This window comes from Trichoderma aggressivum (assembly GCF_033847375.1).
Source record: "Trichoderma aggressivum f. europaeum strain CBS 100526 chromosome Unknown scaffold_029, whole genome shotgun sequence".
Classification (NCBI taxonomy): domain Eukaryota; kingdom Fungi; phylum Ascomycota; class Sordariomycetes; order Hypocreales; family Hypocreaceae; genus Trichoderma; species Trichoderma aggressivum.
In genome coordinates this window covers 81,615-108,308 of record NW_026946395.1, presented here as the reverse complement: position 1 = coordinate 108,308, position 26,694 = coordinate 81,615, and the positions used below count along the sequence as shown (strand labels likewise).

At 48.2% G+C, this 26,694-nt stretch overlaps 8 protein-coding genes across 8 annotated transcripts; 3 read left to right on the top strand and 5 right to left on the bottom strand.

Annotated features, from left to right (window-relative positions):
- Positions 1 to 479: 479 nt before the first annotated feature.
- On the top strand, positions 480 to 1,900 carry Triagg1_6958 (uncharacterized protein; the record flags this gene model as incomplete). The annotated part of the gene is made up of 2 exons (XM_062901640.1): positions 480 to 833; positions 905 to 1,900. 2 exons carry the CDS (start codon positions 480 to 482, stop codon positions 1,898 to 1,900), a joined length of 1,350 nt encoding a protein of 449 aa, XP_062754030.1.
- Positions 1,901 to 2,452: 552 nt separating this feature from the next.
- Positions 2,453 to 3,241, bottom strand: Triagg1_6957 (uncharacterized protein; the record flags this gene model as incomplete). The annotated part of the gene is made up of 1 exon (XM_062901638.1): positions 2,453 to 3,241. The coding sequence occupies one exon, from the start codon at positions 3,239 to 3,241 to the stop codon at positions 2,453 to 2,455; it is 789 nt and encodes a 262-aa protein (XP_062754029.1).
- An 823-nt stretch (positions 3,242 to 4,064) lies between these two features.
- Positions 4,065 to 5,057, bottom strand: Triagg1_6956 (uncharacterized protein; the record flags this gene model as incomplete). The annotated part of the gene is made up of 1 exon (XM_062901637.1): positions 4,065 to 5,057. The coding sequence occupies one exon, from the start codon at positions 5,055 to 5,057 to the stop codon at positions 4,065 to 4,067; it is 993 nt and encodes a 330-aa protein (XP_062754028.1).
- A 1,889-nt stretch (positions 5,058 to 6,946) lies between these two features.
- Triagg1_6955 (uncharacterized protein) lies at positions 6,947 to 11,692 on the top strand (the record flags this gene model as incomplete). Its single annotated transcript, XM_062901636.1, has 5 exons — positions 6,947 to 7,159; positions 7,243 to 10,223; positions 10,282 to 10,734; positions 10,808 to 10,930; positions 10,993 to 11,692. 5 exons carry the CDS (start codon positions 6,947 to 6,949, stop codon positions 11,690 to 11,692), a joined length of 4,470 nt encoding a protein of 1,489 aa, XP_062754027.1.
- Positions 11,693 to 11,854: 162 nt separating this feature from the next.
- Positions 11,855 to 12,400, bottom strand: Triagg1_6954 (uncharacterized protein; the record flags this gene model as incomplete). The annotated part of the gene is made up of 1 exon (XM_062901635.1): positions 11,855 to 12,400. One exon carries the CDS (start codon positions 12,398 to 12,400, stop codon positions 11,855 to 11,857), a length of 546 nt encoding a protein of 181 aa, XP_062754026.1.
- A 1,901-nt stretch (positions 12,401 to 14,301) lies between these two features.
- Triagg1_6953 (uncharacterized protein) lies at positions 14,302 to 15,511 on the bottom strand (the record flags this gene model as incomplete). Its single annotated transcript, XM_062901634.1, has 2 exons — positions 14,302 to 15,191; positions 15,238 to 15,511. The coding sequence occupies 2 exons, from the start codon at positions 15,509 to 15,511 to the stop codon at positions 14,302 to 14,304; spliced, it is 1,164 nt and encodes a 387-aa protein (XP_062754025.1).
- A 4,986-nt stretch (positions 15,512 to 20,497) lies between these two features.
- Triagg1_6952 (uncharacterized protein) lies at positions 20,498 to 21,709 on the top strand (the record flags this gene model as incomplete). Its single annotated transcript, XM_062901633.1, has 3 exons — positions 20,498 to 20,663; positions 20,720 to 20,998; positions 21,057 to 21,709. The coding sequence occupies 3 exons, from the start codon at positions 20,498 to 20,500 to the stop codon at positions 21,707 to 21,709; spliced, it is 1,098 nt and encodes a 365-aa protein (XP_062754024.1).
- A 224-nt stretch (positions 21,710 to 21,933) lies between these two features.
- Positions 21,934 to 26,006, bottom strand: Triagg1_6951 (CAZyme family GH18; the record flags this gene model as incomplete). The annotated part of the gene is made up of 10 exons (XM_062901632.1): positions 21,934 to 22,120; positions 22,182 to 22,367; positions 22,424 to 22,615; positions 22,677 to 22,705; positions 22,768 to 22,974; positions 23,033 to 25,384; positions 25,481 to 25,559; positions 25,618 to 25,678; positions 25,741 to 25,823; positions 25,894 to 26,006. The coding sequence occupies 10 exons, from the start codon at positions 26,004 to 26,006 to the stop codon at positions 21,934 to 21,936; spliced, it is 3,489 nt and encodes a 1,162-aa protein (XP_062754023.1).
- Between the last annotated feature and the right edge of the window lie 688 nt (positions 26,007 to 26,694).

Sequence of the window (26,694 nt, the reverse complement as noted above, 5' to 3'; positions counted from 1 at the left end):
TCCCTGACCGATCCTCTCCTAGCACGGCTTCCTATCGGCCTCCGAAGGTGCCGTTGCCGTCACTTTGGATCTGTCTTCTTGGCCATTCTCCACACACACACGCATTTAACCATCCGACAACTGCTCTCTTGTGCAGTCTGAATCCTCCAGCTTTGGACTAATAAGGCGCTGGCCTTTTCTTCTTGTACTCCGTCAGCCCCCCTTTTAACCGCCTGTGCCTTGCGGACTTTTGTCTTTGGCCTGGGCGCTGGAACTAGGATCCTCACTCCAAAACGCTACCTATTTTTTGTGTTTTTTTCTTTCTTTTCTTTTTGCTTACTTCCGGAGCCGAGATTACCATATTCGCTCCTGTCTGTGCAGCCAACAGCGCGTATCTACATATAGCCTTTTCGGTCGGGTTACATTGTTTGTCTCTTGTGACTCCTTGCTCGCCTTCTCGACGTGGTGGAATTAGAAAAACCCGAACAAAAAGACTCATCATGACGACCGACTACGAAGGTTCCGCCCCCGCGGGCCGAGTTCTGTCTTCGGGCTCGACCGCCAGCCAACAGGCGGGGATGTTTCCGCACGGCCACCTGGGTCATCTGAACTCTCAACAGGAGGAGGCGCTGGGGCGGTTCAAGGCGCTGCTGCAGGAAAAGGGCCTGTGGCGGCCTGGCCCTCCGGCGTCTCACGATGACCAGACGCTGCTGCGGTATCTGCGCGCGAGACGGTGGATCGTGGAGGATGCGTATGGCCAGTTCAAGGACACCGAGGAATGGCGGGCGGCGAACAACATCGACACGCTGTACCGGACCATTGAGCTGGATGCGTACGAGCAGAGCCGGCGATTGGTGAGTCTTTGATATCATGACAATCTGATTTACATGGACAACGTATATACTGACCGCATGTTATTATACAGTATCCCCAATGGACCGGCCGCCGTGACCGCCGCGGCATCCCCCTTTACGTCTTCGAGATCCGTACCCTCGACTCCAAAACCATCGCCAACTATGAGAAGCAGGGCGCCAACAGCACCTTTTCACAGGCCAAGACGGACGGCAAGACGCCTCCCGGCCTGCTGCGTCTCTTCGCCCTCTACGAGAACCTGACGCGCTTCAACCAGCCCTTTTGCACGCAGCTGACGGATCGCGACCACGCCGACGTGCCCGTCACCATGAGCACCAACATTGTCGACATCTCCGGTGTCGGCCTCAAGCAGTTCTGGAACCTCAAAAGCCACATGCAGGCCGCCTCGCAGCTGGCCACGGCGCATTACCCGGAGACGCTGGACCGCATCTTCATCATCGGTGCGCCCATCTTCTTCAGCACCGTCTGGGGCTGGGTCAAGCGCTGGTTTGATCCCATCACCGTTTCCAAGATCTTTGTGCTTGCGCCCCACGAGGTCAAGCCCACCCTCGAGGCCTTCATCGAACCCAGAAACATCCCCAAGAAGTACGGCGGCGAGCTCGACTACACCTTTGGCCAGCTGGGAATCCCCGACCCGGCGTGGGACGGCGTCATCCGATGGGAGAAGGGATACAACTCGTTCCCCAGCGGCCCGCTGCTCTGGGAGGACGTCCCGGGCGAGGATAGACTGGCCTGTGTCCGTCTCGGTGCGGAGAACGGCAAGGCGAAGCGAGAAGTCATCTGCACGCTGCCCAGGACTTTTGGCCCGGCCGAGAAGTCTTCAGATGAGTCGACTGCCACGGAGAGCTCAGCTGCCACCACCACAAACACCGCCGCCACGACGATCAACGACGCTTCCGAGGGCACCCAGACCTCGGAGGACACCCTTGACGATGCTACCCAGACCGACGGACCCGCCGAAGCCATCGAGAAGCTGAAGATTGACGAAAAGGCTGATACCAAGGCGACCGAGGTCACTCCCATGGCTGCTGCCACCGCCGCTGCATAAAACAACCACATAATACAAAAAAACAAACGGCGAAAAATGCATATCATACCCTGTTTCATTAATTTTTTTCTTCTATAAATGGTTAGAGCCATTGGATTTATTGCATATACAGAATGCTCTCTTTCTCATACTCCCGCGTCAATTTTCGAGTCATATTGTTGGAAAGGGGTACCGGGACATGTTTTATTTCGCATTGGTGAGGGGGGGAAGAGGAGGGTGAAATTGGACGAGGATGAGAACGAGAGATGAGAATTGGAAATTGGAGTATTTTGTCCGGGTTGGGAATATAATTGGACTTGGAATATACCAAATATCTACGGAGATTTAGTTGTGTTTTTTATATTTTTGGTTTATATATATGGACATGGCATGAGTAATGCTTATGGGGTCTGGTTTTATGGATATCATTCGTCTATGACTTTTTTTACCTGATTGCTCAATGCTGTGTCTTGCTCTAAATGGGTCTTGTATAACCACTCTTGCGTCGTATCCAATCCACGCTCTATGTGCTGAGAAAAAACAAACAACATCTCTCTACCTGTATATTGCCGTCTATGCCTGTTCCCCATCTTTATGCCTTTGTTGCGGAAACCTTCTGCTCCTCCACAGCTCAATCCCCTTCCCAATCTCCTCCCACGAGACACCATCCGGGACCAGCTTCATCGTCAGCCCCAACCTCTCCGTCTCCCGATTCCGTGGCTCGTCATCGAAAAACAGCATGTCCTCAAACCGAATCCCCGTCCGCTTCTGCAGGGCCTCAAAGTGCTTGATTTTGCTCCCGGGGTATATCTCCAGTCCACCATCAAACACATCGATCGAAACCTTCTTCTTCCCCGCGGCCTTTTTGTTATTGCCGTCATCTTCTGCAAACGACGCCGTAGGTGGGATGTGGATTCCCTTGAGCAGTTCGCGGGCCAAGGCAGGGGCGCTGGTGCGCGACGCAACGCCCAGCTTGATCTTGTTGGGATGGTTGAGATATGGCAGAACGGCGAGGATCTCGGGCACGTCGCTGTAAAACTCGAATTCCTCGCCTGTGCGGTCTGTTGCGCCGGTATGCGCAGGGTTGATCTTTAGCGGAGGCGTGACGTGTGTATCGACCCAAAACGGCCAGAGCGTGTAATCGAGATCGAAGACGATGAGGCGAGGGAACGGTATCGAGGGATCGCATATTGAAGAGGGGAGATTGAGGCGTGGAAAGGGAGATGGAGTTGATGGTGCTGAAGTTGCGAATGAGAGACCTGACGGCGTGGAGCTGAAGGTTGGTGTGATGGGAGTGCCGGTGGGCGAAGAGGAGAGGGAGAGGTTGGAGGAGGAGGTTGGAATTGAGAATTTTCGAGGCATGGCGAAGGCGGTGGTGAAGGTGTGAAAGATGAGGTTGTAGAGAGAAGAAGAGAAGCAGGGAGAGAGTTGAAGATGTGAAAAATAATTGAGGGGCTGCGGTATCGCGATCGCAGAGTTTGGGGGCGGCTTTAAAGCTGGGGAAGTTCTGCGGCTAGTGTGAAACCGACACCATTGGTGGAACTGTTTTCCTCTTATTGGAGGAAACAAATCTGGGGCATCTGCCGCGATAACACACATGATGGGCGAGAGATCTCTCCTCTGATAGTGGCAGAAAATACCATTAATCTCAGTATTTTAGTAAAACGGGCCGATTTCTGCATTGATGATAGAACGTACAGGACTCTGGAAAAATGTCAGAGTGAATGGGTTTCATACTAATTCACCTCCTATCTTTAAGCGGCATGCGGAGTATACTACGGTTAGACCTGCAGGTACTGTGAGAGTAGCAGAGGCGTAGTAGGATATACCTCTAGGAACACACATGTCAAGGATGCATTGTGTATAGGTAGGTACCGTCAAAGGTAGTAGGATATTGATTTACGAATGAAATGTTTGAATGGACGTCTTTTGGCAATATGCTTGCTGTATGGATAGTCTACATACATACTCTGTGCTGGGTTTTCTGCTGCTGTGTATAACGAACTCAGTCCCAAAACCTTGTGTGAAGGCGCTATTATGATCTCCACAGACATTCCCAATTTCCGCGGAAAAAAAAGAAACTTTGTCAACAGGCTTCGTACCAAGGAAAAACTCTAGACTGAGATAAGGGAGGATAGAGCCGCATTTACTCTGCGTGGCGAGGTAGGTGGCCGAGAGCATACGACTAGGCGAGCCTGAAGGTGAGTCCCTGAAGAAACCCCCCGTCTCCATCCAACACTTCCATGGTGCACCGGACCACTTCATATTTGCCTGTTTCGTACACCCGGAGTGAATCCTCCTGATTCTGGTCCTTCACCTGATATGCGCATCCGTCCACAGTGGAATCTTGGTCCGCATCTACCAAAGCCAGATATTTCCCCCCCCACGTAGAGAGCTTACCGCGGCGAATGCGGGCTCGTTTGTATTCGACCTGGGTTTCTCCGTCCTTTTTGCCAAGGCCTATGATGCGTGAAAGGATGCCGGCATCGGCAAGAGTGCCATAAAAAAAGTACCAGACTGGATACTCGTCTTGTCCTGGTCGAGCTGACGGAGGAGGCAAAGGCGAATTGGCAGGTCGAAACTGCGGCATGGTGGTGTCAAATCCAAGCGTTGGATAGAGAGAGGTTGAGGATAGAGCCTTCTGTGCAATGGATACGCGGATCAAGGTTGGCTGGCGTGTTTTCGGCAGACCCTTCAAGAGCTCGGACTTGTCTACACCGGATAGCAGGCAGAATTTGGTCGTGTTACCGTCGTCGTCCAACCCCGTGAGAATATTCGGTCTCTTGGGTAGTCGGCAGAGTATTTCCGTATCGGCAGCTTCCGCCTCTAGCTTGACAAGATATTGCGCACCCCCGTTCGCGGCCACTGAGCCACTGCTTGATTCGCGTGATTTCTTGCGAGCCTCTTGTTCTTTGAATATGCTATATTCGTATGACTCCTTGTTGAATCCCTCAGAGGTTTTGGCTTCTTTGACTACGAGCCATGCTTCCTGCGAGAGCGTCGGGCGAGCGAAGTCGGCCCTCCAGTTTCGAATGGCTTCGACAGCTTCGTCGGAGGAGAGATCAAAAAGAGCCTGCCATATTGACTGATCGGATTCAGAGACATCGGAGGGACCATCAACAAAGTCAAATGCTGCAACGTTGGCAGCAAGGTCTTCACATGCCGCAAGGAAATCCATTGTAGATGTGCCCTAGACGAAGCACCCTTTTGGTCTGGGGCCAGGGATGTTGTGATTGTTGGCTGGAAAAGGCGTCTCTGGAAGTGAAGTTTTTTTTTTGGAAAGATGCAGGTGCGAGGAGAAAATGGGGTGGGTGAATTGAGTCACTTCTATACGTTCAACGTGCCAGCGGAAGAAATTACCTACTACAATGAACAATGAAGCCACCCCAGCAAACTTCCGCCTAGCAGACGGGCAAACGCCAGCCACTGCATCTGTGTACATGTACGTGAATTATTACGCATTCAGTCAGTAGACTGACATGATCTATCTGCTTATCTACCCAAGGTAGGCATGTAGTTGTACCATCTCCAAAGTTTCTTAGCGCTGCCAATTACCTCGCAGCCAAGGTCAAATTCAACGAAAGTTGTCGAGGTTGTAACCTAAATTGAGGCTTCTCAGCCACGCCACACTCTCCGCTTGTGCCATCGTGATGTGAAGCCTGCTCACATCATCTACCTGGATCAATCGTGGATCTAGCTGGGCAAATACGCCCAATTGTCTTGCGCAACGAAGCAAATCCTCCAAAAAGTCTGTTGTTGTTTGATGATATCGTGACATGGCGGGAATAGTGGGTAAGTTCTAGCCTCCGGGTCCGGGCCTGGAGCTGTTACGGGATCTAGAGACAACACGGCCGCTAGCAAAGCCACCGAATCATCTGGGGCTTGACGATATGAGATGCGTACATCTGTAACCATAAAGTTTGCTCTAGGGACGTTCTCCTGTTATTGACTCTCGTCGTGGCCAGCTACAATTCTTTGTATGGAGTTACAGACTTGTGACTAAAAATTCCCGTGTGAGCCGTTTTGTGCTAAATCTCCACCTTGGAGAGACGAACCCAGAAATGGCTTCAAGTTGCCATGGAAGGGGTTTATGGAGCAGCTGGATAATGCCAGCCTCATAGCAATTGCATCTAATAATCACCCAAAACCTGCAGCCTGCTGTAATGAGTGAGTTATTAAGGGTTCTAAGAGGCTTATAATGAATGGTGCGTAACTCTCTCTTTCGGTTTGAAGTGATTGTAGGAGAAGCGCCGAATTGAGGAGCATAAATGTTACGCCCGTCAAAAGAATGCCTAAAATTGCCATCGCAACCTCTTTCTCGAAGCATATACACATGTAGGCAGCAACATACATGTCATCCACGTTTGTCAAGGTGTCGTCAGAGGTATGCGTCACGGCCACGCACGGTGTTCCTGGCCGCGTCTCCTTATTTGTGACTATTGCAATGTGGAGCAGCCGTTGGATGTTTTACTGCTTGCGACGAAATGATTCACCGTCATTACTAGCTAGGCAGATAAACTGTTGGTCAGACCTTGATGCCTGGCTCGCACAGAAACAGCGTCTTTCAATAGCCCGATCTGGGGAACAGATCCGTGTAGTACGAGTTCGCGGCTTGCCGGCCTACAGGTCATATGAGGCATGGACAAAAACCCCGGAACTTTTGTTAGAATGATGACCACACAATCGGCTTGATTTCGCCGCTTCTTGCATCCTAGTGCCTAATGTCTTCTCCGCTTATAATTCCTCTAAACTAGCAACGATAATATAGCTCCAGTTGCGATGTTCCTTTCAATCTAGGTATATGCTTCTAATATGTATGTCTCCTCCCATTGGCGCTGTGTCCTTGCTCAACGATAGATGAGAGTTGTTAGGCCGCGCAAAACCAGCATTCCTACCGGCAAACCGAGATGATGTCCACCCTAAACGTTCGCTCGAGATATGCGCCATCACGTGTTACTGTACCCGATCAAAGCTTTTCATTCAGGATATAAAACTCTGATGTCTGACACATATTACTTCTCGAGATAGTTGGCAAGGCGGTGGAGGCACTCGCACCCTTGAAGGGCAATGGACTTCTCAGGCTGCCCAGATGACGCTTCCTTGGGGCCATCGGTTCACGGTTGTCGCCGTAGAGATTTCGATTTTACTCTAAAATTTGAATCCATATTCCTTTCTATCCTTCCTGCAGCTGCTTTCATTCTACTTGCCGTTATTCGTCTCGTTTGGCTGAGTCGGGAGCCCGTCATTGCAAAAGGCCGTGTATTTCAACTTACAAAACTTGTATGTGTAGCCAGTTCTACGTCCCAATTGAATCAAGTCAAAAATCTCGAGTAACATCCAGTGCTGAATAGAATATATGTTAGGGTCTAATTGCGGTGTGTGTCGCGCTACGTTTCACCTCATTTGTCTTGAGCATCGTTTGGCGAGGCGAGCAAGCAGCTCTCTTCATATCATCTGCTTCATTAGAAGTCATCGCCAACGCACTGCTACTTCCCGTCTCTTTCTTCGAACATGCTCGATCTCCACGGCCGTCCTTCCTATTGAGCGGCTATTTGACCCTTTCTCTTCTCTTCGATATCGCACGAGCTAGGTCATTTTGGCTGGTGGCTGTGACTCTCTCCGAAGATGCGTTTGCAGGCGTCTTTACGGCTTCCGTCGCCCTAAAGGCCGTCATCTTTTTAACGGAGTCATATAAAAAGACGAGATGGATTCAATGGGGCACAGGCAGTCACAGTCCAGAAGAGACAACGGGATTCTGGGGATTGGCCGTCTTCAGCTGGCTTTGGAAACTCTTTGTCCTTGGCCGCAGGAAGGTGTTGAGTTTGAATGATCTATTCCATCTCGACCACCACATGTCTAGTGGTGTCTTGAGAGGAAAACTTCAAGCGGCTATAGAGACATCCCCAACTCGAGGCCAAAAGAACGGACTTGCCAAAGCCCTCGCCAAGTCGCTAGCAGGACCTTTCTTATTTCCTGTTGTGCCACGAATAGCCCTTTCGGCTTTCAAATTCGGCCAGCCGTTTCTCACCAACTCGCTGCTATCGTACCTTGAGATACCAGCATCCGAGAGGCCGGTTAATTCTGGCTATGGCTTGATCGGGGCTGTATTCCTTGTGTACTCGGGCATCGCCGTCTCAACCTCGTTTTATTATTATCTGCGTGAGCGGTCTCTTTGGATGATGCGCGGTGCCCTAGCAAGCGTCGTCTACGAGCATACAATGCGATCCAAACTATCGGTGACCGGCGACTCGGCTGTGCTGACGCTGATGAGCACGGATATCGAGCGTGCCAGATTTGGCTTCATGTTTATCCACGAATTCTGGGCCAGTGTCCTCGAAAGTGGCATTGCATTGTGGCTTTTGTACCGAGAACTTGGCGCCGCCTTTGTTGCGCCTGTTATTGTTGTTTTCGTCTGCATCGCTTGCATCTCAATCGTAGGTCGTTTAAGCGGCCCAAGGCAAAATCTTTGGATGCAAAAGGTTCAAGAAAGGGTTGGCGCCCTCTCTCATATCGTCACAAACATGAAAACCTTCAAAATAGCCGGCTTGACGGACGCGGCTGAGACATTACTCCAGCGTCTCCGTGAGACCGAAGTTGGCACTGGCTCTAGTTGGCGGATGACCATCATCATGGCGGCCATCATTGGTTTCGCTCCGTCAATGATTAGCCCTTTCATAACATTTGCCGTGACAGGAAAAGCTCTTGATGCTACTCGAATCTTCACCGCGTTGTCATTTATAGTCCTGTTGACGGATCCTCTATCTCAGCTGCTTCAATACGTCCCTCCGCTACTGGCTGCCTTTTCTTGCGTTTCACGCATTCAAACCTTCCTGGAGCGGGACCCTCGTGAGGACTTCCGTGAGAGTACCGGCTCACTAGATGGCGTGGATGTGAATTCCAATGAGAAGAGCGAGACCCTTATACGGATTACCAAAGGAGACTTTGGTTGGGAAGAGGATAAATCCATCTTGTCCGACATTGCCCTCGAGATTCCCGCTCGATCTCTTACCATTGTGATTGGGCCGATCGCCTGTGGAAAGTCAACCCTACTCAAAGTTTTGCTGGGCGAGACTCCGTTCCACAGCGGCCGTGTTCTTATAGGACCCGAAACCCGTGGCATCGGCTTTTGCGACCAAACCGCTTTTCTCACGAACGAAACTGTGAGAGACAACATCCTTGGTTATGTCCCATTTGATCAGGCCAGATATGATGAAGTCCTTGAGGCAGCCCTGCTTCTTCCAGATATTGCCACTTTCCCGCAAGGCGACCTTACAAAGGTAGGAAGCGGCGGCGTAACGTTAAGTGGTGGACAAAAACAGAGAGTATCGATGGCACGCGCTCTATACTCGAATTCCAGCCTATTCATCTTCGACGATACGCTCAGTGGCCTGGATGCCGATACTGAGGAGCAAGTGTTTCGACGGGTCTTCGCTCCTGGTGGTCTCATTCGTCGCCGAAATGCAACGGCGATTCTGTCTACGCACTCTGTACGGCATTTGCCGTCTGCAGACCACATTATTGCACTTAGTCCAGAGGGCCTGATTGCTGAACAAGGGACTTTTCATGACCTCGACGCTCTTGGCGGGTATGTGAACAGTCTGAAAATACAATCTGCCAATAAATCCGCAGACGATGTGACTTTGGACTCTTCGAATAGTCCTCCTAGCGGCGAGAACGACGAGAACTTGACGCGTTCTAAAACACGGAAGCCTCCGCCACCAATGTGGACTGCGGCAGATGAGAGCAGCAGGCAGACCGGAGACGTAGCTGTGTATAAACACTATGCTACGAGTATGAAGCGAATTACACTTATATCGTTCCTACTGGCTTGTGTAGCATTAGCAGTCTTCTACAACTTCCCACAGGTCTGGCTAAACTTTTGGTCTGTCGACTTGGCTTCTTCTCACAGGGCTCACTCTCAGGCATACTGGCTGGGCATCTATGCTTTATTCCTCATTCTCAGCCTGACGTTCATCGGCCTGATCTGCCTCCTGGTTTTCAGATTCATGACGGCCCAGTCCGGCATTACTCTTCATCATCAGACATTACGGGCTGTTATTGGCGCGCCTCTGCGGTTTTTCACAAACGTAGATGCTGGCGTTGTGATAAATCTCTTTTCCCAAGACATTTCGCTTATAGATATGGAGCTCCCACAGTCCCTTCTCAACGCTACGGTAGAGTTATTCATTTTGATCGGAATGGCTGTGGTTGTTGCTACAGCCTCGCCTTACATCGCCGCCAGTTACCCCTTCTTCGCTGCACTGATGTGGTTGGTCCAGAAGCTCTACTTGCCCACCTCTCGACAGCTTCGTTTGTTGGATTTGGAAACCAAAGCTCCCTTATAGTAAGTACAAGCAAGCTGCGTCGTCTAAGATGTATCAGCCAAGCTAACCCATTACTAGTACACACTTTACAGACACAGTTGCTGGCGTGGCAACTCTCCGTGCCTTTGGCTGGACACAGGAGAGCCTTGATTTCAATTTGACACTCCTAGACAACTCTCAACGCCCCGCATATCTCCTCGCCATGGTTCAGCACTGCCTCACCTTTATTCTTTCCTCTGTTGTCACAGCGGTAGCCACGTTGGTCGTGGTTCTAACCACCCAAGTCAAGGCGGTCACAGGTCCTGGGCTAACCGGAGCTTCAATGGTGACCCTCATGTCACTCGGAAACTTCATCTCACATCTGATTGTCATGTATACTCAGGTGGAGATATCCCTCGGGGCTGTGAGCCGGTTGAAATCCTTCCACGACACGGTGCTGCCGGAGAGTACCCCCGAAGAGGACGCGGAATTGCCTCTGCTATGGCCATGGCGTGGAGCGGTGGATATTCAGGACGTCTCAGCTTCTTACAGGTACGTTAAAGTTGGGGGTTGCAGTGCAATTTGGTTACTTGAGGTTCAGCATTGCTAATATAGCTACAAACAGTGTCCCTGTTCAGCCTACAGAGTCAGAGAACTCGGGAATAGACCCTGCAGATTTGGTCTTGAAAAATATTAACATGAGCACTGCGCCTGGTGAGAAGATTGCTATTTGCGGACGCAGTGGAAGGTAAGCTAGTCTGTCTTGCTATCCTTTACTCCTCATATCTGAGTTGCTAACTGGAACAATAGCGGTAAATCCTCTCTATTTCTCCTGTTGCTTCGCCTGTTTGATCCCTTAGCTGGGTCTGCGGATGGAATCACCATTGATGGCATACCGTTGCGCCGAGTCAAGCGCTCCTCCCTGCGAGAACGCGTAATCGCTGTGCCACAAGACTCCGTCTTCTTTCCAGATGGCCACTCTTTCAAAACAAACCTCGATCCTTCCAATCTATCGACTGAGAGCGATTGCAAAGAGGTCCTTGGTGCAGTGGGACTTTGGCAGGTCGTTGTAGACCACGGTGGGTTAGACTCCAGCCTGTCTACCAACATGCTCTCCCATGGCCAGAGGCAGTTGTTTGGCTTGGCCCGAGCAATCCTTCGACGACGCATTCGCAGCAGTGCTGCTCGTTCCCAAACCCTTCATACAGACGAGTACCCGAACAGTCTCTTTGAAAAGGAAGGCGACGTTGGTGGTCTGTTGCTGTTGGATGAGGTGGGATCGTCTGTGGATAAAGATACGGAGCGCACGATGCAGGCTCTCATCCGACAGGAATTTGCGGAATACACCACAATAATGATATCCCACCGACTGGATGCCGTAATGGATTTTGACCGCGTGCTTGTCATGGATCGCGGGCAGATCGTGGAGTCTGGACGTCCTCGCGAATTGGTCCAACAGGAGAGCAGCATGTTTAAGAATCTGTGGGCTGTAAGCGGAGCCCGTTCATAGTCTCTGGCTGTGTAAACGACCCTGGAGAACGAGAGCAACAACATTCCTCAGATCGGTCGCGATCCGACTTGCGCCCAGCTGGGTTGGGCGACTTGGCTGATTTTTACAGCCGATACTTCTCATCATAGACGAAGAAATAAAAGCTTGGTGTTTAAGATGGAATTATTCTTGTTCCGTAGATTTATCAAGCTCTTCTTGTTGGCGATGCTTTCGTATCGCGTTGTAAATGTCATGACGTGTTAGACCTTGCAGTTCCGGGTCGTCTTCGTGTTCACTTTGGAGTTGACCGAGAATCTGGAGAGGCCGGAGCCCGAGCTCGTAATAAGACATGACCTTGTCCATTTTCTTTTCAAGGGCCTTGTTCCGATATCGTGAATGCGCCGACGAGGGAAAATCGGGATGGTTGTGCTCGGTCGACTTCTCGCCACGCGTGCGGCGAATAATCCAGGGGGCCAAGACGTGCTGCCGACCCACGACAAGCCGGTACGGGCAGCCTGTCATCTGCGAGCTCGTCTCACGGCGTTTTGCGGCAGGGACATTCGCATCTCTCTGGGCCTTGTAGACTCGTCCCTTGCTGCAGCGGAACGTGATGCTATTGGGCCTCACGCGGTGCTTGACGAAGTTGTAGCCAAGGGGCTGGGCGACGGCGTCAATGGCGGCTCTGGCCTCGTCAGGCGATTGGAATTGGCGCCCAAACAGCTCCTCCATGATAACGGCAGTCGATGTTCTAATCTGGGATGCGAATAGCTTCGGTTCGACGCGTGTGTTCCTTGGGATGTGACGCGTGTCCCGTTGAGATTGGACTTTGAGGGATCCAGAAAGTGTTCCCCCCCCCCTCCCACCAAGATTGGATGGAACTTTTTTATTTGTGAGGTTACACGTGCAGACCGCAAAAACAAAAAAGCGGGGGCTTCTAGCCTGCGGATTAAGAAATTGAACCGGCTACCTAGACCTGGGAGATATGCAAGTGTAAATAAGCATCAGGTGTTTTTCTAAAAGAAGTCAAGGCTCAGTCTGAATATGCAGGAAATGGATGAATATAGGGACATGTGCTTTTACATAGACGCGACAGACGGATCCGGAAAAGACACAGGAGATACAGAGGACATTATGATTCGACTGATATATACATGCCACCCAAGGTAGGGATGACATCGCCCATATAATTCTGCTTATTTATCGCTGGATGGGCATGAAATCAAATCTTCTTCAAAGCGTCAATATTTACTCGTACTATCAATCAATTAAAGAGACGCTTGACTAATTACGGCTGTAGTCGTAGGAATGTGGGCCATCGTGAGTCTACAAGGCTTGATGCGAGGCAGAGGACGAATAGTATTGCAACGGGTGTACTCTGTACGACCTCGGAAATATGTCCCAATTTTCGACCTGTTGAGCACGATGTGCATGATCCATCTTTAGTTGGGTATCAAAGAATACAAGCAAGTAAGGTACCTACAGAGTATGTGAGGCAATTAACTACCCCCAGTATCCTCGAGTTTTTGTACCTGGAACTTTCTACACACAAAGCAGGTGTAAAGTGGTCTTTGCCTCATATTGACGAGAATGGCGGACACCAGCGTGACTATCTCAGGAATACACGCTATCGTGGCAGAAGCTATGGAGCACTACGAGACAGTCAAGGGGGATCACACGCTTGGAATTACCTTTCATGAAGCAGGCCGTGGGCTTGGTCTGATTAGAGATGCCTTGAGACTCTTACAAACTCAACAGCATACGGCAGCTGTGGAAGTCCCGCCATCCACGGACACTGCCCAAGCACAATCGAGCCCAGATACCTTACTCAAGGATTGCCACAACGACGCGACAGTATCAAGGAATTTATTCCACCAGATATCGCAGGTATCGCTTGCAACGAGGGTACAGTCCTACAGAGATCTCCTCACGGCGAATGGTAACCAGCGCTTGGTGGAGAATTTAATTTTGAACTTGATGCAGAACATATATTGTTTAGCCAAGTACTACGGAACTGCCGAGTGGTCACTGAAAGAGTTGTGGGATGAAATTTACGAGTTGAAGCGCATGAAATCATTAGATCCCATCAAACGAAATGAAGGAAATCATTCATATCTGAATAGTGCGAGCGGTACCCAGTTCAACGCAACCACATTCAGTACCCAGTACAATTCGACAGGTAGTGGGACCAATTTCGCCGGAGCAAACTTTCATGGAGCTGTGATTTTCAGCAAGATTTAGGCTTTCGTCGCAGTTTTCCAGGGATGATGATGGTGTAGTAAGGCTATGGAATCACTACGCGGCTGGTGAAGTAGATCTGGATGGCGGCATTTGTACGTACATTCAGAAGAGAAAACACGGACCGAGATAATGGCCTCAGTGCCTTGATCTCCATGACGTTATACAAATCTTGCTTGATGTCTTGTTGCGCCTAGTGTCACAACTCAACAGTGGAAACCATCATAGAAGATTTGAAGAACTTGTTGAATACTTTGAATACGATAAATTGGAAGAAAACCATGGATGCCTTTCAACATTCTCCTCCAAGATCTCGTATACTGAGAGTTATACTGGACGGCATTTGAACCTGTGCCTTTTAGATGTATATGAACCTGCGATATCTAGCCTCATTCTTATCGACAGGCTTCACCCTGATTAAATTTCAGAGGCCCTCCAAAGGTTGCCCCGGAGAAATTATTACCATTGACTGTCCCATTATGCTGGACTCCCCCTGTTGTGTTGTATTGAGTGCCTGAACCTTCATTCCGAAAGTGCAAAGTTGGTCCCTTGCAGCTATCCTTGACCAAGGGAGTCAGAATGGATGTGATGTCCGCAAAGAACCCCTTTGCATTTTCGCTAAGCTTCTTCAGCTCTCCCCTTGTGACCACATCGTTGACCAACTTGGAATCATTGATAAGAATCTCTTCTGACTGTTGGATTTTTGCCTTCATGTCCTTCCAATCTTCATGCCCGGTAGTGTCCTCTGTATATCTGACAAGTCGTGTTAGATAGACACGCCGCACGGTTTTCATCTGAAACTCAATGACTTGTTGGTAAAGTGCTATGAGGCGGTTCTCAAGCTCCTTATTTATCTCAAAGGTCTGAAATTTGTCGCATGATGATAATAACAGAGGCTCCAACTTGAGGTAGAATTGAATGCGAGAGGTGACGTACAAGTAACCGTCGCGACTCGCCTCTTCTGCAATACTGGAATTCATGAAGAGAGGCAGAAGGACACAGACACCAGCCCACGCCAAGGAGGCATGGGGTGATAGTCTGACAGCTTCATCAATGATGTTTCTGATGTTTTGTATAAATCGAGTAGCCTGCGCTAGCTTATTGTGTGGAATGAAGTCGTGACCGAATATACGATATTTCGTCCTCCCGTCTTCCAATTGTCCAAGCCCGCGATCGGTGATTGTCTTCAGTTGCTCTAGGCGCTTATTGGGGTTCGTACTATTGATTCGATTCTCAGTTGTCGTCATTGTTTCATAGAAGTTGTCATCATGGTCGATTGGTAGGGCTGTAGCCTTGATCAGCGGTGGAACGTGGAATCGTCATCAGAATACCGAGCTTCTGACCCGTGTTGGTTCGCAACTCGATAGAGAGCAGCTTTTCATATTCTTCAACTAGCTGTCCGTCCGTTTTCTTAAGGTCGTCGTATGCGCGATCCCAAAGGGACGGCTTGATACTCTCCGAGTGGCCTGGTGTTTGGGATCTAAGGCTAGTAGTTTTGATAGTCTGGGCTGATGTTGAGGGGTCTGTTGTCTCAAGATTTGTGTTGCTCTGTTGGTTTGTCGAGGTGGGATAGTCCCTAGTCTGATCCGTCCGAAGCTTGAGCATGTGGCCTGATAATTTCAAGGAGTTGGCAAACCTGGAGTATACCTTTGACGCCATATTTAGGAACTGTTTGATTCAGTAATTGGGAGATCTTAAAGAGGAAACTTGGTCCACGTCCTAGGCGCGCAGACTCCTATAGTCATTTCCATGCAGGGCTGTGCACCCATTGTTCATCTACTAAGACAGAGACATTTACTAAGACCAGCCCCTATTCATGCCCCCTCCCTTGAGTCGGGAGGGCCGGCGCACTGAGCCGCTCGACTAGCAGCCCAAGACACGGCAGAGGGAAATACTAGATGTGGGGAGAAGAACAAAGAGGCGCAGACTATACCGGTATTGTATTATACTTGTTACTTTTTTTTATGACTTGTTACTTAAATTTCTCCCTTGCTTAAAGCTGAACTAAATTTTTTGGTTTTGAGTCATTGCTCTTGTTAGGTTGTCTTTCAGCTGTTGCTCCTTAGGTAGATATCTTTGAACTGCGCTGGCCATCACATGACACAGCACAATATTGAAAACCTCCATGTAGCTTGCACAACCGCTAACTCATCTTGTCTTTTTGTCTATGTAACTATGAGAAACAATTCTTCTTTTATATCAGAAAACCCGAGCTCAACAGCTTCACGAGGTTGGAAAAGCTAATGTGTATGTGTGTGGGTTCCATTGATCTAATAAACCTTTAGACACATAGAGTAGGTTAAAGCTCACCTCAACGAATCAATACCCGTTATCGTTCTACATTGAAAGGGTGTATAGAGTGGCGGCTTCGAAGCCTTCGTAAGTTATCATTGTTCAGCCATTACGAGAGACAATTACCGGTAAGCTGGCGTCGACTTGCAGACTCATTGTTTGACTGTGCTCCAGATGAGTCTTGCCTATATGTGGCAGACTTTGTTAGAACGGTCGACGAGGCAGGGAAAGGTACAGATGCAAAGGTCATAGTATGTATCAGGCTTTGTCAAGTGATAAAAATGTACAGTTCTTCGATTACAAAGTATCAGATGTCAAGATTCAAGCGAAGCGTGATAAATACAGAGAGACAAAAGGTCCTTATATTGACCTTTATCTTTGAATTTCTGCAGACAAAGGTGATATTCATATCTTTTATATTCCTTTGTAAGCCACAACACCAGTTCGAACTCGGATACTTCCCTTCATTTGCCCCCTACGCGGCCTCTCATATCGCTCAGCAGAATCTATTCTATGAAAAGACACATATTAAGAATATCACGGCTTAAAAATGGGTCATCGTTGCATATGCTGGTTTCTTTGGCTGGGCTGCAGGAGATCGCTGTGAGATAATTTCTGAACTAAATGCAGTCCCAGAACGACATTGAAGGCACACCGAAAGATTCTTCAAAGTTTTATGCCCGAAGCTGAAAGAATATTACCAGGTTATTGAAGAATAACAAATTCCAAGCAATTGTGCTACTACGACAAGCTGCCTGTTATCTCAGCCCTCTGATAGTTCGGGAGATATCCAAGGCTGTACATGCGTGTGGTGAATGTGAAGGCATTCCATTCCCCAAATTTCCCGAGCAGTCGGACAGCAATTCTACCAAACGCAGAATATTGGATCCATGCAGTTCACCTTTAGAGACTCGAATAAAAAGTCCGGAATCCCAGGCTGGGAAGGGGACAATTCGCCTCATCCACTCCACGGCTAGAGAATTCTTTCTGGAACATATTATACGTGAGTCTATGAGCTAAGTGAATGATAACTTGATGACAGCAACTGAACAAACAATGCTAGACTAGCTATGCATCAAGAATATGAGCTGTTCGCATGTTTGGAAAGATTTCATGAGGGATGAGATGCGTTCAGGCACTGTTACTAGTCAAGGATGCGGAGGCTGTAGCAAATAAATATACCAATCTATTAGATCTAGAAAAGGTCTTTGACGAAAGAAATCCCTCATGGGCTATGTGGAGGGAATGCTTCGATGCAACTCATTGACAAGTGGCGGGATGCCGAAAGCAAGCCGGCTCGTTCTCTGTGTTATGCAATAGAACCTGCTTTGCCAACTTGGCGCGATTCATGGTCAAGGAGCGCAGGGTATGGCCTAACAACAGAGTAAGAAGCGGTACGGCTCCGGGAATTGCATCTTCGAGTGGTTGCGAGACTGTCATTGGCGACCTTCTCGAGTATGGAGCTAAAATCGAATTGAAAGATAGCCAGGGCTAAACAGCTGTATATCACGCGGCTGCTTTGAATGGGCACTCTGGGCTGGTCAAGCTGTTGGTTGACAAGGACGCTCGCATCACAATTAGCGATCATGATGGCGTGTATCCGTTTCATGCAGCATTAATGAATGGCCATCTCAGTATCATGAGACGGCTAATCCAAGAAGAGGGGGATACTATTCACCAACTGGACAAAAAATAGCACTGGGGCCGCTTTCAAAGCCACCTTTAAAGGTCATATCAAGGCGGTAAGATGTGTCATCGGAAAGGGTGCCTATTACGGATTGTCAAAGTATCACACAGTGCAACCAGTCCTCGGAACGCTGAAAAAAGGCCCTACTCATCTGGCAAAATTATTCTTTGATCAGGAAAACGATATAAACGCTTTTACAAAGACCAACAAACAGACAGTGCTTTTTGCGTCATGTTATGAAGGTAGAAATGATATTGCAAGCTTGCTCATCCAGCGAGGGGCGGATATTACAATTCAGGATTGTGCTGAACAAACGCCACTATCTGCTGCGTGTGGCAATGGACATGTTGATGTTGTCAAGTTTATAATTCAATTAACCTCCAGTATAGAGACTTCCGATAGTCTTGAAAGAACACCGCTCTTTGCAGCATGTTACAGTGGCCATATCCAAGTGGCTCAACTCCTAATTAACGGACATTACGGCTTCTGATAAACCAAGAACACGCCACTTGATGTGGCAGCGTTTAAAGGGTCTTTTCAAATGCTCATCAAAAAGCGGGCTGATACCTCTGCTCAACATTCGCGGTTCCGTTGCTATTCATATAGCAGCGACTATGGGTCATATCGAAATTATGGAGCTGCTCATAAAGAACTGTTCAAATTTGAAGACAACAACGAATGATGAAGGTACGTCGCTGTAAGAAGCATATAACAATGGCCGCATTGATGTTACAACGCTTCTATCAGAGAAAGGCGCCGATTACGCAGATGCTAATAAACAACGTCAGACGCCCCTATTTGTTGCATCTTGCAACAGTTACATTGGGGTGGCCAAACTATTGCTCGAGCTTGGTACCAATGCTATGGTGACTGATGAAAAGGGGCAAACGCCGTTGTTTGCGGCGTGCTCGAATGGTCACCTCGAGCTCGCAAAATTGCTGTTACAGAAATGTGCTGATATTAATGCCTCGAATACTGATGGGGAAACTGCCGTATATGCAGTAGCTTGGCATGGCCACATTGAGGTGCTTCGGCTACTTCTCTAATGCGGTGCTGATATGATTACCAAAACCAAAACAATATGATTGCCTATCCATATAGCATTGACGAACGGCCATGCTGATGTCAAGAAGCCCGATATCCATGGAATAACACCACTCATTGCTGCAAGCGATGCTGGTCGCGTGGAAGTGTTCAAACTACTTCTCAAGTATGGTGCTGACGAGAGTGTTACCAGTCAAGATGGAAGAATACCAGCTGAAGCGGCTGCTGAAAAGGGTCACACTAGGATAATGGAAACCTTCGATGCTCGTTGTGTCCGGAATGCTGAGCATTGAAGTAAGAAAGTTGCAGCTCTTTCTGAGTCCGGCTGTGAAAAGTCGGTGTTCAAAGAGAAGGATGAGAAAGGTCAAGGGGATATTATTTGTGGAAGAACATAATTGCGTGATTAAGGTCGGATGCTTGGCAATTAGAAGGATTTTTCACATACTTCCACTATGCGATCTCAACGAATTATTAGTTTACACATGACCGCCTCCATATATACTTGGTTATTTGCAATTGGGCTGCTCCCAGTTCCTGAATCAAAAGCACAGATATATAGGATCAATTGAGGCTTTTCCACAAGCGTAGAATAAACCAGCCGATTATAAGCTGCTCGAATGAGCAGTAGCATATTTCGGCATTTGATTCTCAAACGTTAGGTGCAAGCACTTTTTACACTTGTGGAGCAGGGTATGATCTGATAAGATTACGCGTCAGGCGAGCTGACATTCTACTTCCTATTGTGTCTATTCCAGAACGAGTGTAAACGTATTTAGGCATTGCTGCCGAACTGTCACCAGGCACCGACTAGTCAGATATCGGTAGTTGCAGCCGGCAGCCCTGGCTGACGATATGCGCTATGCAAGGGGCAAGCCATCTCATTCTCCGATAGAAGACTGTCCAACTTCTATGACAGAATACTTCTGCTTGCAGATTTGATGGCTCAATCAGCTCAATTGATATCAATTGGACATCAATCTCATGATATGCTTCTCCAATGGTCGCTGTCATAAACGCAAATCGGCTACTATTTACGTCCGAGTTCGAAATGACGCGTATGTATGTGACGATAACCCACAATGGCACCAGCAAGCCCCTGATGGAATGCCCAGCATTTGTAATCAAAGCATGCGTACCCTTCGATTTAGCGTTTGGAATTAGATAGTATGCGCAAGTTATAGCTGCTTTGAGTCGAACAACACACATAGCTAGTGGCCTACTATGGGGAGTATAAGCTTAGATAATTTTTATAAAGAGCCGGGCGGATATTGCGGCACTATATCGACCGGTGTTGCCTATAGATAGAATATTCATAAATACTTTATGCGGTAGTTGCGGGCACAAACTGGCGTGTTACAAGTGTAGATGACAAATTTGAAGTCAAGGAGGCTTTTAATAAGTTCTTACACATCTACGCCATGTGGCTCGTGCTTCGTATGGAATCCAATGTCCTCGAGTGATGTTGAATATAAATACTATGACCATATACATGTAGCAGGTGTCGTCTGTTGCAATTGAATCATCTGGTGTATATATTCATCTCTTGATCTATCTAATTATAATTCATAATGCCTTCCTTTAAGCAGATTCAATCTGCCCTGCTGGCTGCTTGCCTTTTTTCCGCGAGCCAAGTTCTTGCATATGGCACAGAAGTCGAGACGAGATCTTTGGACCAAATTTACCAAAGTGCAAAGCATGAACGCGGCACCTTGAATGTGTACTTTGGCGGCAGCTGTAAGATCAATTGCATTCCTTCTCCAGAACTGAGAATAGCTACTGACTAGCCATAGCACAAGCGGCTGCGGCTCCAATGCTGACTGCATTCCGCAAAAAATTTCCCGATGTCGCCATTAATATTACCGCCGATTTGTCGAAATATGCCGACTCCCGCATTGATCGGAGCTACATAGAAGGAAAGCCCTTCATTGACGTGGCATTGTTGCAAACGGTACACGACTTCCCCCGATGGGATAGGCAGCAACGCCTTTTGCATTATAAGCCGCCTAATTTCAATGACATCAACCTGTCTATCAAACATATTGACGGAGCATATCTACCTGTCAACTATAGTGCGTATCTTGAATATTATACGAATCCGGTGATTGATGCTAATATTGTTTTCTCTAGATCAATTTGGTCCGTTCTACTACGACTCGACGATTGTACCCGCAAGTCGGGTGCCCAAGACATATGCCGATATTCTAGACCCTTACTGGAAAAGCAAACTTGTTCTTACTTATCCCAACGACGACGATGGTGTTCTGTATTTGTTTTCTCTCATCATTGAACGGTATGGCTTCAAGTGGTTGGACTCGCTGTTGAAGCAAGATGTCATGTGGGTGCGTGGTGCTGCAGCCGCCACCGGCGCCATCATTGACAACCATTCGGCTGGCAAGGGTTCGAGAGTTTTGACCTTTTCTGCGCTGGGCGGGTTTACACCATCTACGTCTTTCCTTCAAGTCCGTCAACCTGATTCACCGGACCAGTTCATGACCTGGGCTCAACAGGCGGCGATCTTTGCCTCGACACCTCGCCCAGAGAGTTCAAAGCTGTTTTTGTCTTTCTTGTTGAGCAGTGAATGGCAGTCAACTCTTTCGGCGTCGGGAGGTCCATCTGTCCGAAGTTCTCTGACTGGCACAAACAATGTGTTCATGGCAAACAATACTCAACCCAGTGGATACATCACTTTCATGGGCGATCGGGAGAATGTCGAATGGTGGCGAATGCAGATGGAAACTTATATCGGACTTGCCAAGGGACCTGACCCTGCGTTCGCATGAGCAACAGTTGTTGTTTACTTACATCGATAATGAATCGGTGGATTAATTACATGGACATGCTACCGTAGTAGCAAATTTTGTCATCAATGGTAGAATGTGAAGCAGAGAAAACGGCGAACGGGCTCAATATCCTCTCACTACGATAGACTATTGAGAATGTTTAATACATAATAATTTTTTGATCTCATATTTATGAATCTACTCCGCAACCCACGCCCCAAAGTTCATTCACAGTCTGGACAGTCAGAAGGGAAGAAATCTTTCAGCCCATAGCATTTCTGTTCGAGGATGTCGACCTTTAAAGATAATGTGTCAGCAAATAGTTGTCTATTGTAAAGTGTCTTGTTCGATGAACTTGCATTTTGCTTATAGAAACTCCATCGCCTATTCGGATTGACGCCCAGAATGGATCTGTTACACGATTTTATCAGCTCAAGCCTGCATAAGCATTCAATTTGCAATGGGCACTTACGGAGCTTGGACTTGAGCAAAGAGCTCAGCACCAGCGAGAGCACCATAACAAACACTTGCTTCAGTGTCCGTGCCAACACCGGCACTTCCGTAAAGTGTCGCATGAGTGTTGAGCTGCAGCGAAATTGTTGTGTCGGTGGCTTTGTACTTGGGGTTGAAGCGGACTCCAAATTCCACCAACGGAGTTCTGTCCAGTAATTAGTCGTGATAGCCCTATTGGCAGCTCAATTTGGTATGCCTTACATTTGGAGGGTAATGTCACCATTTACAGTAACGTCCGCGGTGAAATTGCTCGGCTTGTCGGGGTCATCATCTATCCCAGGGTCTTTGGGGTTTTCTGTGTTGTCAGTAAGCCCAGATAAAACGTCATTATCGGGATTAGGATAGCGCTGTGAATAATCCCAGGATAGTACGTCCATGTTGTAATGAGCTTGGCTATATCATTGTCAATGGTCAGCTACTAATCTTGTCTTGGAGTGTTTGTAAGCTGACTCACGTATGTGCGGTAAAGACTCCGGTCAGTTGCTATTCAAGTTTAGCATTTTCACTTCTTCAAGGAAGAGATCTAATAGGGGAGGATATCATACTCCAAGCACTCTAAAGTTTGGCCCAATGGTCACTATACCGGGCACGGTGAACGTGCCTCCAAAGTTTTGCATACCAAACAGCTCAACTGATCCAGTTGAGAAGCGCACGGTCGCCTGGGCTTCCATATGCAAGCCTGCTTGTATAGAGCCCTTGTTGCGAAACAAAACGTGCGATTGGTTCCAGCTAGTGAGATCATTAAGGTGGCCCTGAAGATAATTAGTTAGTGTCACCGTTTAGTTGCTCTTTGACCATCCTTCAACGTACAATTAGTGTTAGTTGAGCCGATGTGAGAATGTCGACGTGTAGATCCGCCCAAACAGTAAAGTAAGCATCGTAAGGGATGCCGAGCAGCGAACATTGTAGTCTTTCGTTGAAGAGCCAAAACGGAAATGTGTCCTGAAGATGATGCGATGCGAGTGGTATCTCTCCCTCGAATCCCTTTTCGTTCAGTTTATCCATAACCTCCAGCCAAATTGCCGGGTCTAGAGTCCACCACCGCTTTTCAAACTCATCCCTTTTGTGTTTCGGTGTAGCCATTCTTTCAGTGTGAAAGTAATGTTCAGCGTATCTCTTCCAAGACCCGCCATGGCGGCGATCAACTTCCCTTGCTATTTCTCGTTTCCTCACCGGGTTGGTGTTTTTAGGATCATTGTCCACAATGGCCGCCCAATATCCCGGATCTTCAGAGTAGTCAATGCGAACTTGGACAGTGTTATCGGCTCTTCCGTGTAAGACTGAGAAATCATAGTCGAACGTGAAGCTGTATACGTGTGGACGTGCTCTCAAGTTGGCACCGCGTTTGACGAGCTTGTGATAGACATGTTTCGGCACCGTCTGATCTTCAGCTGATTCCATGCTGACAGCCATGGCATAACGACCAATACCACACGCTGGAGGCATCTCGACTACAGTGCGTTCGACACCGCCTCGGAAAATAACATCGCAGTTACTGTCGCTGGAATCATCTGAACAGACGGCACGAACAGTGATTCTGTCATCCTCAGCGATAGTCTCCCGATCAGGGCAGTCAAAGAGCTCCCAATGAGAGCCATCCCGCTTATCCAACGAAGCAAGCTGATCCTCAGGACCAGTCATTATGACCCAACCAAACCCATTTTCGTTGGGATCTTGGTTTCCGGTAGCTTCAGTCTCGACATTCATCTCGTATTTCTGCTTGTCAGAATCTGGAACGTCTTCGATGAACAGCCACGCCAGAGGCACCGGAGCCGTCTGATTGTAGACCACAACATCTCCTGCTGCACAACACAGCGCTCTCTCATGGCTTCCGATTGGCATCGATATACTGTGATCTGTTGCTATACTCCATTCCGTGCAGTCGTAGCCGCCGCCATTCTTAGAGTGGCCCATGTTGACCAGGTTCGCTGGACAAGACATGGCCCGGATACAAGCATCGCTGGCTATGTCTTGCTTCGGGCCTTGCCAGTCGCATTGCGATACATCAACCTGTTTGTTACAGCACCATGGACGCCATGAGCCATCAGGACATGTATCCTGCGAGTATGTCGCATAAACACGGCCGCTATCAGCGCAAGGATCATCCCCATCAGGCTGGCCGTCTTTTATGGAAATACACGTCCCATCCAGCATGCCACAGAGGCTACGGGCATCTTCAGATGTGGCACAGCAATATTGCGCATATCCGCTGAGGCACTTCTTGCTGGATTGAGAATCATCGTCATAGTACCACTTGCTTTCAGCAATAAGCACCTCATCCGTAAGACAGCCGTTGTTGCAGTCGACCAAGCTCAGTCCGAGGAACGAAGTAACGGAAGACTTCCACTCGCATGTGCTGCTATCGGGTGCGCGGTCACGCGGGCAACAGACCCATCTAAAGGAATCTTTACCGTCGCATTGTACGGAATGCCCAACGCTTCGGTGAGTTCCTGGACAAGCAGACGAGGTGCTACATTCGCTCATGAAGCAGGATGCTTGAGTTGGCTGCCAGTCTGTTGAGCCAGCAGGTCCAACCCCATTCTGGGCTTTAAATGCACCAAGACCACCTTTTGCATCAAGAACTGCTGCAAGAGCGTCGTAGTTGTCGTTGTCCAGATCTAGAGCCCATATGAACAGTCCAAGAAGACCGTTTTTATTGGCGTAGTCCACCTTTTCTTTGATCGTGGCCACATTGTCGTACGAAACCCACTGGTCCTCGTCAAACGCAAAATACATAGCGGCCGCCTTCTTGTCTTCAACCGGTTTGATACTATATGTATCGGCTATGGCAGTGATCTCTTCATAAGAGAGAATGCCACCGGTGCCCGTGCATGACCCTGCCACTCCTGTGTCTGAGAATTCGCAACCGGGCAGGGTGCATGATGGATCAGACAGAGTATATGAGCGGCCATAGAAACCTAGACCAAGATTGACTTTGTTGGCTGGCACATTGTTTCTCCATAGTAAGTCAAGCGCGTCAGAAATCTCAGTGAGATTGGTATGTGCATAGACATATGAACCGATCTGGTCTTCGGGAGAGTCCCAACTACCATGGAGATCGTATGTCATCAGATTAACCCAATCAGCATACTGCGTGAGATTTCCGATATCGAACCAGCGCATGTACCAGTATGATGTTGGTGCTGTGAATGAAAGACCCCACTATCATAATATGAAAAGACGAGAAATCAGTTTCGGTCGTTGAAGACATGATGAGAAGATTTGTAATTCGTGTCAAACACGCAGCAGGAGACTTACGCCATTGGTTTGTGCGGTCCACCATGTCCTGATATCTTGTAGAAGAGCAACATAATTCGCAGTATCTGCCTTCTTTCCTCTATGAAATTGAGTGAGCGATTTTAGGCTGTGCTTAGGAGATCATCTGAGAAACTTACCCTCGATCAGAAGCTCCGGGATATTCCCAATCTATGTCCACACCATCAAACCCATAGTTTGCTGTGCGAAAACATGGCTTATTAGGAGACTAAATAGCTGATTCTGATTGTTTCCAAACTTACCCATAAAATTGACCAAATTGCCGATGAATTTTCGTCGGTTTGCAGCCGTGCTGGCAAGCTCGCCCCAGACAGGTTGGGTGTCACTGTAAGTGTTGAGAGGTTCAGTTTGTCAGGCGTGTGAGATATCAACTGAAGCGGAAAACAGGGCCATACGTTTCATTATCCGAGTACGTCCAGCCACCTAGTGACAAAAAGATCTTTAACCCTGGGGCTGTCTGCTTCAACTGCATTATTTCAAGAAATATCTCTTCACTGGTCTCGTTCATAGGGTATATCTCGTTTGTTTTAGGTGCAATGTATGCAAAGGCAACATATAAGTGCGTAATTGAGTCTGTACGTATCCATGATGGAGGACGATTGGGGCCTTATAATTTGGTTCATGTTGTAAGTCTCATGATGCCCCCGATGAAGATAGAAACCTGAAATAATACTCACAGGCGCCACGTCTATACGGAGCCCAGGCTTCGTAATAACTAGATTTATCATTAGCATACGCCACCTCATATAATGCGTCAAAGTTGTAACTCATTTACCCAATGACCAGATTTGTTACATCGCCTTTGCTAAGGCTAGTGGCAGGAGGTTGTTTACAATTGGATTGACATCCACTTTCGCAAAAGTCCTGATGAACCGGACGTTAGCAAGTGATCATTAAAACCATACGTATCTTTGATTCCAGACTTGTCTGATGAGATTACCTCGGTGGTGCCACAGTATCCAAATTCTCCGCAACACACATTCAGAGGACAGAGTTGTCCCGGAGTCTCACCCCAGGAACCACACTCGGCTCTGGCAGAGCAATCTGAGATGCAGACGCTGGGATCGCAATGCTTTGCATCAAGACCGCACTATAGAAGCAGATATTCGTAAGTAAATGACCACACTTTGGGAATTCACTCAACATGTTCCTTTAGAAGGTGGTGCAATGATAAAGTCAAACATACAACGCCTCTG